This window comes from Dicentrarchus labrax, unplaced genomic scaffold, assembly GCF_905237075.1.
Source record: "Dicentrarchus labrax unplaced genomic scaffold, dlabrax2021, whole genome shotgun sequence".
Classification (NCBI taxonomy): Eukaryota; Metazoa; Chordata; class Actinopteri; family Moronidae; genus Dicentrarchus; species Dicentrarchus labrax.
In genome coordinates this window covers 6,646,491-6,660,935 of record NW_026136724.1, presented here as the reverse complement: position 1 = coordinate 6,660,935, position 14,445 = coordinate 6,646,491, and the positions used below count along the sequence as shown (strand labels likewise).

The window sequence follows — 14,445 nt, the reverse complement described above, 5'->3', positions numbered from 1 at the left end:
TTTAGTCTGTGCTCAGGGGCTGCAGGAAGCTGCATGCACACGCCGCAAATGAGAAAAACAGTATTAAATATATGGTAAATATATGTTCTCCAGGTCCTCACTCAGACTATATATTTAGTTGTTTTTTTTTAAGCTCTCCTACAATGTTTGACCAATGTGGGCTTTTTGATGTTTATGCTAATTTCCTGCACAGCTTAATCATTGTGACTCAATGGGATAACCCAGAATGAGGAAGCAGAGTGAGGTGATGTGACACTCTGCACGTTTCCTCTCAGACTGTATAAATAATAAATAAAGTGGTAGAAAACAGATAAATGACTATTTAAAATAATAGCACAGTAATAGATGAAGGAAATGACATTCAAAAGCTAAATACATTATATACAATACATCAGCCACATGCTAATCATCGAATGACTATTGCCCCCCTGCGACCATTTATAAAACTATATAAACAAGCAACAACATCGGAAATATTTGAAAATCAATACATTAAAATACACAGCGAGAGAGTGCAATAATTCATATATAGAATAATAATAATGATTCATATATAATTACTGCTGTAGTAGCACAATGAAGCGACTAATTCAAACATGCATCATAAGAACTTTTACTATAAGTATACATTATATGTTGTTACCGATAATAGTAGACTACATGTAAAATAATAATCAGAAATATTAAATAGAGTAACCACAGGGAGGCGCTGTGGCTGCCTCTGTGTGTGTGTGTGTGTGTGTGTGTGTGTGTGTGTGTGTGTGTGTGTGTGTGTGTGTGTGTGTGTGTGTGTGTGTTTGCATTTCGTCACAGCAGTCACGTTGCTTCCCGGCCGGGCGGGCGGAGTTAAATAGAGGATGTGTGCCGCAGACCGGCAGATTAGCCCGGCTCAACGCGCTCTGCAGACACTGTGAACGACCCGGTTCACTGCGCCCGAACGGAGGCTCCGCTCAAACAACCACCTGCTCTATTTTGTCCCTTTTTTCCCCGGGATCTAAGCGGCTCTTCAGTCTCTAAGGAATGCCCAGAGAGCTGACCCAGAACAGGATCCAAAAGATCTGGATTCCCACCAAAGATGACAAGCCGGCACCCCGGAGAGGTAAAACTAAAATACTCTTACTCTCTTTCTCTCTCAGAGTATCGCTATAGAAGTGTAGTGCCGGTATTAGTAAGTAGTATTAGTGTTTCTGGCGTTATCTATCTCTATAATACATTTATATGGACTTATAATGTTGATAATGTTAACGTGTTATGGCTCTTTTTTTTATCTCTTACGGCTAATTGTGACGAAGTGTCTCTGGTATTCAGGACCAGCTTGAATCATCACTAGCCTACTTCTGTTTCCGTAGTACAACCATATAAAGTCTAATACGTGTTTCTACTGAACTAAAAAGCGGTTTTAATTTACATTTTTATTATTATTTCTTCTTCTTCTCCATGTTTCCGCTATATCTGTAGTTAGCTAATTAGCATCCCTCGCACCTGTCGGTCGTTTGACTCATCATCATTTCATTGATTGGTGGTCCTCATCAGCACGCGCCGCACGTCAGAGCCATCCTCGTAGCTGCGGTCGCCATGGTAACCGCAGCGCCCCGCAACCTGTGTGTGACGGTTTTGGAGCGAAACCGTCTTCTAATTGGTCGGCCAGCGGCGCGTGTGCATAGCGCGACCCTGCCGCTGTGGCGTTTGTGGCTTTGTATGAAAGAGAGCACGGGGAGATTATTGATGAGGGTCGCCTGCTCAAAATCAATTTAACGCCACTGGGAAGCTTTCTCCTTTAGTTTGGCTATTTAAGATTTTTTTTTTTTTTTTTTACAGCTGCTGTTAAGAAGGTCAGAGGAAAAATATCTGCTAATTTAAAGCAAGAAAAAAAAAATACACTTATAGCTTCTCTTAGCTCAGACACATTGCCTCAAATTCCTCCTCAAACTGGGGTTCGCCAACATTTCTGCTCAAACTTCGAGCAGAGGAAGACTCTATCCTGCTTGCTTATAAGATTTGGTTCAGACAGACCAGCTGCACATGTAGATCCACATTGGTCCCTTCCTACTCTTGCTGCTGCTCATTCATTATTGATGTGATATTGAGGTTTACTGATCAATGAGAGGGAAAGAGCACTGTCCATGCTGAGGGACTGGCTTCTCACTTGTGCCTAAGATCTGATTCAGACAAAATTGAGGCTTTTATCAACTGTGTCCCTAATATTTTTTTTCCTTAAGGAGGAGAGTTTAAATAATAAAAGAGCTTTGAGGTGGGATGGGATGCTGTGCAGTAGGTGAGATGGACTGGTTGGGGGAATGGTGAATCAGATGTCTTGTGTTATGGAAACAGGATTAGCAGCACTGCGAGGAAGAATAAATGAGCTCTCAGGGCATTATCAGGCGATGAGTGGTCACTGCTGATGGAGATGGAGAAAGCAATCCTGCATACCTGGGTGAAAAAAGACCCTTAAAAGACAAAAATGACCTACAGAACATATTTTTTGGGTAGAATCAACACCACTGCAACCCTCCTGCCCACTGTGTGGATCCAGGGCAGCCTTCCCTGCAGCGACGTGCCATATGATATAAAATCTCCTCAGGGGCTCTATGCTGGGGTCACAGTATATTTGTGAAAAGTGAAAACAACTCTTCCTTGCTCGTCTAAGCTGCTTCAGAGCGCGTAGATATGGGTCAATGTGCAGTGAGGTGGAAGTAAAAGGCTAGTCTGGTGGCAGCAGGCACCCTCGTGCTCGCTGGGAGTGTGTCAGCATGGAAAGAAATAAAGATTATAGGTAAATAAGTGGTTTTGATAAATAAATCCAGGCAGGCTGCAGCTCTGGTTATTTGTGCCAGCTCTCTGGCTGCCTCTTATGGGTCTTCTCGGGTTGCAGAGCACAACATGTAAATTCTCTCCTTGTTGCAGTTTGTAAACAGGTGCTGTTACCGTAACATATCTCCCCCTCTGTCCCTCTCTGCAGCAGCTGGCGCCCCCTTTGGCCACCCCCCCACCGTCATCGTGATGGTGGGTCTCCCCGCTCGAGGCAAGACGTACATGTCCAAGAAGCTAACCCGATACCTCAACTGGATCGGCATGCCCACCAAAGGTACACAACAGACACACATGTAAACATCCCTATCAGGATGACACGCCACTGCCATGAAGTGTTTTGGCAGCATCAACTTGCATCCTGGACATAATTTCATGCTCATTCTTCCTGTGTGTGTGTGTGTGTGTGTGTGTGTGTGTGTTGTAGTCTTCAATGTGGGAGAGTACCGCAGGGAGGCTGTCAAGAACTACAGCTCCTATGACTTCTTCAAGCCCGATAATGACTGTGCCGTGAAAATCAGGCAGTAAGTTCCACACACACACACACACACACACATACACAGTTAGTCATATACTGTAAATGCTTTAATGATAACACTAAATGAACATCTCCACTGTCTTTGTTTTCTTTAGGCAATGTGCCTTAGCAGCCTTGAGGGATGTCAAGTCCTATTTGAAGGACGAGGGAGGCCAAGTGGCGGTGAGTTTCCCATCATGCATCACATGCTTTTTCTAAAACTGTCCTCAAATGTGCGACTTTATGATCAACGTCATCGTCTTACACAGCTGTTTCATGTTTCTTTCAGGTCTTTGATGCCACAAACACGACAAGAGACAGGCGAGAGATGATCCTCAAATTTGGCACTGAGAACGGCTTCAAGGTGAGTGTTACTACGGTGACCGAAAGACTCAAGGTACCACCTCGTCGACAATGCAGACTTTTAACGGCTTTTTCTTTTTGTGCCTAGATCTTTTTCATCGAGTCTGTGTGCGACGACCCCAGCGTCATCGCGTCAAACATCATGGTGAGTCACAAACATGACATCGCAATGGTGCTGTGTGACACATTAAATAACATTAAATGTTTACAACTCTCTGGCATCAGGCGTAGCATTTGCCGTCTGACAATCTGCCCTCCCCGCACAGGAAGTGAAGGTGTCGTGTCCAGACTACCGGGACTGCAACAAGACTGACGCCATGTTGGATTTCCAGAGGAGGATTGAATGCTACAAAACCAGCTACCAACCCCTGGACCCTGATCAGCATGACAGGTGAATGACCAGTATTTTTTTGTCAGGACGTCAATTTCAATTTCCAATACAACTCTCACAGAAATCACTCATCCCATCCTGTTTGCCTTCTTCCTCCAGGGATCTCTCCTTCATCAAGGTGATAGACGTGGGTCGGCGTTACCTCGTCAACCGGATCCAGGATCACATCCAGAGCAAGATTGTCTACTACCTGATGAACATCCACGTCCAGCCGCGAACCATCTACCTGTGTCGGCACGGAGAGAGCACCGACAACCTGGAGGGACGGCTGGGCGGCGACGCGGGCCTCTCGCCGCGAGGCAGACAGGTACGAACAGCCGCAGACAGAACCGCAGAAGTACACGTTTAGCAAGATGAGAAGTTTTTTACGCCATAATGGATCAACTTCAGGCGTTAAATCCTGTTCCCTCCTCACTGTAGTTTTCGACTGCCCTGGCTCGGTTTGTGGAGGAGCAGCAGCTGAAGGATCTGAAGGTTTGGACCAGCCAGCTGTGTAGCAGCATCCAGACCGCCGAGCACCTGGGGGTCCCGTACGAACAGTGGAAGGCTCTCAACGAGATAGACGCTGTGAGCAACACACACTATCACACCATATCACACAGCTTTATCAGTCGTTGTCGAACTGAAGTATAATGCTTTGGGTGTGTTCGTTTTAGGGAGTGTGTGAAGACATGACGTATGACGAGGTGAAGGAGAAATTCCCGGAAGAGTTTGCTTTGAGAGATGAAGATAAATTCTACTATCGCTACCCTGCTGGAGAGGTACACACACACACACACACACACAGTCTACAACCACTGGACACCTTCACACTTAGGCCAAAATCCTGTGGGCTTTGTAGTGTGATCAAATAAACAAACAATGATAAACAACCCCACCCTCCTGATTGCAGTCCTACCAGGACCTGGTCCAGAGGGTGGAGCCGGTCATCATGGAGCTGGAGAGGCAAGAGAACGTCCTGGTTATCTGCCACCAGGCCGTCATGCGCTGCCTGCTGGCCTACTTCCTGGATAAGAGTGCAGGTGGGTACTACAACTCCCATAAGCCCAGAGGTGTAGTGTCATGATCTAGATAATGAGTTATAATACTCCAGTCTGATACAACTGTGTTCATACCTGTGTTTTTTCCTCGGATTGGCTGTTGCAGATGAGATGCCCTACCTGAAGTGTCCCCTCCACACAGTGCTGAAGCTCACCCCGGTCGCCTATGGGTGCAAAGTGGAGTCCATCTATCTGAATGTGGAGGCAGTGAACACCCACAGAGACAGACCAGAGGTAATGCTTCATAGACGGATTACTGGGACTTTGTGCTCAGATAAATAGAAAGTCAGGGTCACATCCTGTAGAACTGCTGGGGGGTGGGAGTTCATCACAACTGGAAACGTAAAAAAAAAATGGATACAGCTTGGGCTTTATTTCTGAGTCTAAGTGTTGCATGTTGATCTTCCTCTGCAGGAGGTGAAGAGGGGCCCTGGCACATTGATCAGGAGGAACAGTGTGACTCCTCTGACCAGCCCTGAGTCAAACATCAAGAAACCTCGCATCGATGACCTAGACGAGGCTCCGATCCAGGAGCTGCCCCCATCTGTCGCCTCACTGGCGCTCTGCAGCCCCTCACACCTCCCTCTCGCCCTGGCTGGACAGGTAGGATTCTCACAAACACACACACAAACGCACTTATTGTCAAATGATTAAGACTCAAGTCACGAGAAGCTGATGCCTCACACCCAATTAGAGATTCTTTATGGTACGGTTTGTGTTTCTGCAGAACTCTTATTTACTCAGGATGGAAAACCCTCTTTCAAACACAGACAAAAACATTTCCTTCATCTGTTTCCTTTCTGACAGCTTCTGTATAAACTGCATGTATGTTCGCTCACTTGTTTCCCATCCTCTTTTCCTCTCTGCTGCGTTCTCCTCCTCTGCGCCTTACAGCATTGGCTGGGCAAAGTTTGCCTGTAAGTATTCGCTCAGTTCACTATCTCTGGCTGTTCTCGCTCTTTTTATCTCATCCCTCCACTCTCTTCCTGTCGCTGTGTCTTTTTGTTTACACTGTGGTTACTACTGACATTTATTTTCCCAGACTCCCAATAATACTTAACTGAGATCACACTTAAATCTGATTTTGAAATCTAATTATGTAAAGAAATATCAATGTACATTGTGCTCAAAATTCAAAAATGTACATTCTGTACCTTAATAGTCACTTTATATACTCTCTTAATAACATTTATTAATAAGTATTTATTATTAGAATGCAACACATTCCAGGGAACTGATATTTTGTGTCGGAATTTGTTACAGTAAGCCTGTACTGTCTCAAACCTGACTCACAAGAAATTATAGTTTGTACTGAGTAACAGCATCACTGTTTCCTCTCAGCGAGGGAAAAGAAAAAAAACATTTGTTCATAGGGAACTCAACTTCCCAGTTAACATTCCTGTGATTCCTGCCTGTTATCGTCACTGTTGTCGTCAGCACACTCTGCTTGTTGTACTACGTGGATTCATACTGACTGTCCTGTTGTTGTCTCTGTGTTTGGTTTATTTTTGGCCCGTCTTGTCCTGTGGCTTAAAGACGAACCATGCTCCAATATCTGAAAGTGGTTTCACTCTTAGTCTTTCAAAGGTAAACACGCTGTAGAGCCTTTGCAGTTGCTTCATAGTTCCGCCAGCAGCCACATCTGACACTAATAACTTCAGATAAATATACTACAACTAACAAAACCAGTTTCCTTTGGCACAAGTAACTCTTTCTCTCACAAGTTTACTCCATAACAAGGGGAGATTTTGAAGAAGCAGCAGACAAACCAGCAGGCTCATTTAGCAAAGACACAAATCAGTGCTTGAAATCAAGGATGTCCCATTGTCCCAGGGACCATAAAAATAGCACCTGGGGCACAAAGATACAGTGTCTGGGATCATTCTGGGACAGTAGAGTTGTCCTTAAAAGTGAAACTATTACATTTATAATATATATTATTTTAATTCTTAGGCTTTGTCAAGTGGCACGCTACGTAGAGAGAGACTGTTGTTACCAACCTGGCCACATTCTCACTACATTTTACCCACTTTTCAGACCCTTTTAGCGACATGCTAAAGCTAGCTTCCACTAGATGTGCTTGTTTTGTGCTAATCAAGAGTGTTGACAATAAAACAATGATGGTCAGCGGGTTAGCATGCTAACAGCTGTTGACTGCTACCAAATATCTTCCAAAATGGCCAAAAGTGAAAGTCCCGTGCAGAAACTACATCAGACATGACTTTCCTCTTAGTTTGTTTGTTGAATACACTGGGCTATTTCTTTTGAGAATGACCTCATATTGGACCACAGTTGCGTCTACAAACAAATAGTTCTCCAGTAGTTAAATGAACGATGCAAAGTCAGTGAACTTCATTAACTCCACGAGGGGAAATGGCATGTCTGCGCTAGTTTTGCTGGCACAGTGGAAAAGTGTGGATAGCGAGGTTGGGTGTGTGAGGATCTTGTCAGCTTCATTCATAATCACCTGAGGATTAACTCGATGCAGGCGCACACACACACACACACACACACACACACACACACAGTCATCCACAGCAGCCTATTCACACACTCATTAACTCAGTGCTAGTTTTCACGTACTCTAAAAATATCATAGAGGAAGTCAGTCCTGAGAAAATGCAGGTGATGTAACTTGTGGTTTAGGGATGACACTACAACAGAGAGTATAATTTGCCCAGGGGACATATATTTATTTTTATTCATGCAAGAGCAGTGTCTTTTGTGTTGTTGTTGAATGTGTTGCCGCAATACAGAAGGCCTCTAACGTCGTTGGTGCATTTCTTTTTGTGTTTACAGAACCTGAAGAGAAACTCATCCGGCCGCCATGACGTCCTGCAGCCCTGCCAGTGAAAGCGCACCGATGTGTGACGTAGCTCAAGAGGCCAGAAAGTGGATCGCTAACAAAGACTGAAGACAATAACATGAAGTTATTGTACCTTTTACTGTTCACAGAGGACTGTGGTTTAATTGCTGTCCTATCAGATATTTATGTTCAAAGATATGTCATTTCAAAGCAAGGCTCTTAAATTCTCCTTTTCTTGCTGTTGTTAGACATTTTCTTTCTCTCTGAGACTGATGAATCTGTGTTTTCTGGGAAACTTAACATCACATGTATTCATTTATTCAGACTGAAAGAGGCAAACTGTGACTCCTTTAAATCAACAGTTATTCCTGTTACAGCTCACAGCTCAGATGGCCGGCTCTCTGGGAAACCAGTTTCTTCTGGTTTGATATTTTGGAGAGACCAACCCTCATGCCTAGATAACACTTTCAGCTCATCCTTTTTTCAACTTATGGTTGCACTGTTGATTTAAAAGAGGATATAGTATTTAGTTTACATTGTAAACTATTTGGCACTTCTTTGGAAGCACTGGCATTTTTCATGTTTCTTAAAAAAAAAAAAAAAGGTTGTCATGATTTAATTGACTCCTTTATATGCTGACATGCTACGAAATAAGCGATTATTTTGCACAGTGGGGATAAATTTGTACTTTTGTTTGTTTTTTGTGTCACAATGTGTTTTTCATGTCATTTTACGTCACAGTAATGGAGGTGAATCTTTGCCGTAGAGTGCCTGTAGTGCTTGTTTTGCAAGCCCGACGCTGCTTCTCTTGCTATTTCCCTGGAAGTGATTGCTCGAGGAGAGGCACCACATTTCACCTAATAACTCCACATATCATTTTAATATTTACCTTTTCACCATTTGAATATTTATTTTTCATTGTGTTTAGTTTCAGTGCTACAGTACATGTCAAATGTACAGTACACAGTACATTTGACTGAGTTCTCTACACTGATGGGAAACTTAATTTTCAAGTTTATTTTCCTTGATTGCTGTCAATGTCTGCTACGCACAAATGTAAGCACCTATATTTTTATTATAACAATGCGTGCTGTTAATAATATCTTTGTAAATGTTAGTGTACATACAGAATAACTGGAGATGGATGGGATGATGACTTGGAACTCTTGGGAGTCTTTTAATGAAAAATGTGTGTGTTTTTGTACTTATGTGTTGGGACTGAATGGAAAGAAGCTGTTGCTCACCTCTCTCAGTAAAACTTTTGTTAACATGTTTGCTTGAGATACTTGAACTGTTTTTTTTCGTAAAAACTTGTTTTATTATATTCCTTATTTATTTTTATGTAGTTTTAAATGACTGCTTGGAGCGAAGGCACTTTGTTTTAATCAGAGGACTATGCATGAGAGGACAGTATGTTGTACAGTTGATTTTGCATCTGCTGGACCAATAAATTAGCTCCAGGAAAATATACAGTTTGTTGTTTGCTCATTCTTATTGTCAAACATTCTTATTACATCTACACTTTGTGTTTCCATTTATGGAGCTAATCTACTGTGTACACAGTGTGCTCTGGCTCCACTGCCTTCACTATCTCACCCATTCACAAAATCACACAATCACAGTGAGTCACAAAGTGTGAGTCGCATGCTGCTTATCAGACTAATCGTGACTGGGTACATTTAGGATGTTGCTGTGAAATTGCATCAGAGTGGATAATAAAAGGATTCTCTCTCTCCAACAAGATTGAGCACAAAATTAGGTTATTGTAGCAGTGATACATTTGAGTTCCATGGCAGATTAAAAAAATACTTTTCAGGACAGAATGCTTGGTGAAAATATTGACTGATGATAACGTCACAAGGTTATTTTAAAAATAATTTTGGAATGAAATCTACATTGTGTTTCTGAAATGATACAAAGATGCAGAAAAATGTGGCTGCCAGTGGGTTAAAAAAGCGCTGCAGGTGTTAATAACCTCTACGGTTTCTTCAAATTGTAAAACATACGGTTCAATAGTCAGTTTAAATGGGATACATGTGGCCCACCTGTAAAGATTCGGATTGGAAAACAGAATCCATGTGGTTTTGAGGATTGCCATAAAATTTCATACATCTGTGTCTCCTTCACAGTGAATTGTAGCAACTACATTTTTGATGTAACGCAGGAGTTAAAATATCTAGGGAATCCTACTTAATTAAAGACAAGTTTTTTTAATTTCATATTAAGTTTAATGCTATAAATCTAAAGCTATCTGCTGGTGGGCCAAATCAAACCTTACAGTAAGCCAACTTTGGCCCACGGGCCGCACTTTGGGCTGCCCTAGTCAACATTACTGCTAAACATTAGCATGTTACCATTGGCACTGTGAACATGTTAGCATGCTGATGTGAGCACAGTACCTCACAATCACAGTTGAGCATTTTGTGTAAACTACTTGGACTACTGTTTTACAACCAAATTGCTGTCTGAAGTTGTTGGCAAGCATAATGAGTCCTAGAGGGGAAAGTGTTCATTATATCCAGATGTTTGTACCAGCTTTCACATGACTGCGAACCAACACAGCAGTGCTGCTGCAGTCTACTCACTGACCTTCTGGCATACTGCTGGTTTGAATACATTTGAATTTGAATTTGAAACACCAGACATCTACCAGCTGCCGGGTGCGGCCACACAAACAAACTACATGAAGTATGACATAGTGTTTAGAATTGCACCCTGGGATGTTGTGTGTGTGGTTCAGTCAGGGGCCAGGATCATCTAAGCATCACCTCAGTTTGAATGGTCAAAAGTCAAAAACTTTCACAACCATTGGCACAATAGCTAACACAGTGTTGTAGATTAAAGCAGCTGGTATTAAAAGGCAAAGGCCTTTGGTGATGTTTCCACCACTTTTCATTAGTGAATGATTTGATACTTTTACTGCTTCCTGCTTTGCAAATGCTTTTTCTTTTCTTTTTTTTACAGAGAAAACTGATGCAATGTTTGTGGAACTTGTGAAATTGGAAATATGTTTAAGTAAATATACAGTATTTGCACATTTTGATGATTCATGGTCCTCTATAAGATGATTACAAACTATTTTGATGACCCACTACAGTGCCATCATCAGGTCAGTGTATTGTGGGGATAAAGGAGCCATTCATGAGTGAAACATTTACAGATGGTGGTGTGACTGCTCCAGTGACAGCTGACATCACAATCATAAAGTTTTTTTTATATATATATATTTACTGGGCTTGTTGCCTTCATTGGATAGGACAGCTAAACATGTACAGGAAGAGGGGGAGGGGGGTAAAGATTCAAACCTGTGGCTGCTGCAGGATTCAGCCTTGGTACATGGGACATATTTTTTATGTTTTTAGATTTGAAATTGGCAGTGTCTTTTCAAGACTGTTGTTTAAGCTTCATGCTAACGGATTACTGACATATATCACCCTTCAAATGAGCTGAACATTTGCCATTGTAATCCTTTTTCCTCTCCTCCTCTCTCTGTCTCTTTCCCACTCACTCACTCACTCACTCACACACCTACACACACACACACACACACACACACACACACACACACACACACACACACACACTGTGCATTTGCCAGCTGAATGTGGTATTTCCTCAAGTCTGAATCATGGGCAGACTGACTGTCTTGGCTCCAGCTGGTCATCCTGTGTGCAGATTGGTTATGTGACTGCTGTCAGGTTCACCACTTACAGCTCCGCCTCACACAGTGCACACACACACACACACACACACACACACACACACACACACACACACATATAAACTCCTGTGTATGTGACTCCTGACAGGTTTACTCTTTCCTCAGCACTCACAACATCACTGAAACTCTAAAACTTACTTTGCATTTTTAGCTTTGCATATTGTTGATATTCACATTGCGCCTCTTTTCCTTATCTAAGTGTCTTTTTGTGAATATGCAGAATGTTTCCGACACACACCCTCACGTCATTGCAAGCTTTTATCTTCCACTTCCTCTTGTTTCCCTCTGAGATAAATGTAATCATTGGTGGCTCAGCTGTCTAACTATATGTTTTGCTCAGCCTAAAGTAGACTTGCATGCGGTCTGATGTTGATACTGGTGGTTATGCTGGTGTATGTGTGTGTGTAATCTCTGTGGGAGAGAGGAGTTGCTGTGTCAGGCATATGAATAGTACGTGGGGTTGTTAACAGCCAGCGCTAAGCCAGCAGCTCCACAAATAGCTGCCTAATTCTGCGCTGACGAAGGATTGTGTGCGTTCCCAATCACTCAGGTTGAAGGTATACAAAGAGAGTAATGGAGACCGGCCTAGTTGGTCAATGGAGCCGAGTCTCGGAGTCTAACAAAAACTCAGCGCCTCTCTTCAACACGGGCACAAAAAGGAGCGACATTTTGCCAACATCTACGCACACTGTTTCACAGACTGATTCACTCTCATCAGGCGACCGGGCATCATGTCTCACTCTCTATCTTTGTTGCTCCTTTATCATGACTCAGCAGCTCGTCCTCCTCTACCTGCTTAGCTCTTCCCTTATTAGCTGGTCATGTGGCCCCTGTCCCATTTGAGCTCAGAGTAATCTCGGCTACAAGTACAAGTGTACCTTTCACATACAGTTCAGTATATACACATAAACACACAAACTCTTTGACCCATACGGACAGAAAAATTGATTCCCAACCACGGCTATTTGTACCCCAGGGAACATCTGCAGTTGCCAGGGATACATTGAAAACATGTGAGCAGCTAAACTAATTTGAACTTGATAAAATTAATAAATCCACAGACAGAGAATACAATGTCACAATTAAGAGTGCATTAAGTTAAACGGTTCAATTGTATGGAGAAATATTTTAACAATATCTACTTTTATGTCAGTAATATCCAGTTTATTATATTCAACTGAACATGTCTGGACCAGGATGGGTGGTATTGATGAAGGGGAGTTTCACACACGTCCGCCAACAAAGGTCTACGAAGGCTTGGGAACTATTGGCCTACATAGATAGATATCTTCTTACCTGCATTGCATCACTGCCAGTAAATACACATTTATGTCTTTATGACTGCTAGACATCAATAATCACATGATCACTAAGTCTTTGTGAAACATGCCCGTTTCCTTGTAGGGACACAGCAAGGTCACACATTCCTATCTGGCTTGTGAGTGGAAATTTACTGGGTCAAACCCGTGGAAAACCCATCTTTAAAGACCTACTGCCCTCCAAAGAGGGATGCTGAGCTATCCTTTCTAACAGACTGGTTTGATCAATAGAAAAATGTCAATCTGTAAATGGACAAAGCGGTCATGATTGAAGATAGTTGTTTTTGTGTTGGTATTTCTTCTTTAAAAAATGTATTTGTAAGTGCATATTTCTTTAACAATTCATTTTATTTTGTTGCCAAAGGGGCCAAACTTAAATGATAACATTAAATAAATGTTGCCAATGCTGATTCTGATTCTGATTGTCAGAAAGCACACAATTAAACAAAATAAATACTACAAGGAAAATCCAAAAAGCTCAACCATCCTGCCCTGGTCTACAGTCCCTGAGCTGTGAAAGTCTATTACGTATATGACTATGAAGCAGTGTTTACATTGAAACTGTATATGCTCAAGTTGACCTTGCATTTTTTCTGTTTTGTAAAGAATGCACTACCTCCATTATTTGTGCGGTGGAGTGAAAACTCATCCCTCTCTCTTTGTGCAGAGGCCATTGATGGGGAGATTTTGCGCTCAATGGAGAGGATAAGTCATTCAGCAGGCCTTGAATGGAACAGAGCAGATTAAATAGACCATGTGTTATCCCTGATTACACTGGTGCTGAAATAAAAGCCCTTTTACGTGATCCTCTGCACAGTTCCATCATCGTTCAAAAAATTGTTTTACTGTTGTGAATCTTCCTAATGTTTTGTTTCATGTCACATTGCATTGGTAGAATGCATCTCGACATCCAATGCTTGAGTAATATTTTATTTCTAATAAAGTTAAATAATATAGAAAAAGGAAATACAATAAAAACAAAAGTAACATAAGTAAGTTAAAGTAACATCATATTTAACTGTGCAAAATGACAGCAGAATTGCAATCAAAAAATGTACAAAAGTGATAAATAAAAGTTTTTCTTACTTTCTTTCTTTCTTTCTTTCTTTTTGTCTTTCAGTTTTAGACATTAGATAGAATAGGGTTTTGTTTTGAGTGGATTGTGACCAGCTTTTAGTTTCATTTTATGTCAGAATATAAAACCTCTGCCTCTTTTGTGTCACTTAAACACACAGATCTTATCATATGTTATCATACAATGTATGCACTCCTTTTAAAATAAATTCTAATAAGTAAATACATTTGTTCTACATGGGCAGTCTGTGTTGAGTCCTAAAGGAATGCTGAAACCTTATTACCTTTAGTTGTGGGTTTGTTGTATAGGTATGTCTTTCATGAGGCTAGCAGCTACAAAACAGGAAGTCACAACAATATTTAGCAACAAAAAAGCATTAGGCAAACATCCGTTCAAAACCATGGT

General features: G+C 41.9%; 1 protein-coding gene across 4 annotated transcripts; it reads left to right on the top strand.

The window, feature by feature from the left end:
• The first annotated feature begins 867 nt into the window (after positions 1–867).
• On the top strand, positions 868–9,393 carry pfkfb3 (6-phosphofructo-2-kinase/fructose-2,6-biphosphatase 3). 4 transcript variants are annotated; one of them, XM_051392584.1, is made up of 15 exons: positions 868–1,099; positions 2,963–3,085; positions 3,236–3,332; positions 3,442–3,508; positions 3,615–3,689; positions 3,777–3,833; positions 3,955–4,079; positions 4,179–4,386; positions 4,500–4,646; positions 4,736–4,840; positions 4,972–5,101; positions 5,226–5,353; positions 5,534–5,722; positions 6,014–6,036; positions 6,656–7,905. In XM_051392584.1, the coding sequence occupies exons 1-15, from the start codon at positions 1,021–1,023 to the stop codon at positions 6,708–6,710; spliced, it is 1,608 nt and encodes a 535-aa protein (XP_051248544.1). In that variant the 5' UTR covers positions 868–1,020; the 3' UTR covers positions 6,711–7,905. The 4 variants fall into 4 exon arrangements, with proteins under 4 accessions (XP_051248544.1, XP_051248546.1, XP_051248543.1 ...); XM_051392586.1 differs by lacking the exon at positions 6,656–7,905 and adding an exon at positions 7,919–9,393 and having other exon boundaries at positions 869–1,099; positions 2,960–3,085; XM_051392583.1 differs by having other exon boundaries at positions 869–1,099; positions 2,960–3,085; positions 6,656–7,904.
• The last annotated feature ends 5,052 nt before the right edge of the window (positions 9,394–14,445 follow it).

Coding starts and splice junctions, on each gene's coding strand:
- pfkfb3 (XM_051392583.1), top strand. CDS start 1,021: ATGCCCAGAGAGCTGACCCAGAACAGGATCCAAAAGATCTGGATTCCC. Junction 3,509..3,614: donor ACGAGGGAGGCCAAGTGGCG/GTGAGTTTCCCA, acceptor TGTTTCTTTCAG/GTCTTTGATGCCACAAACAC. Junction 6,037..6,655: donor TGGCTGGGCAAAGTTTGCCT/GTAAGTATTCGC, acceptor TGTGGCTTAAAG/ACGAACCATGCTCCAATATC.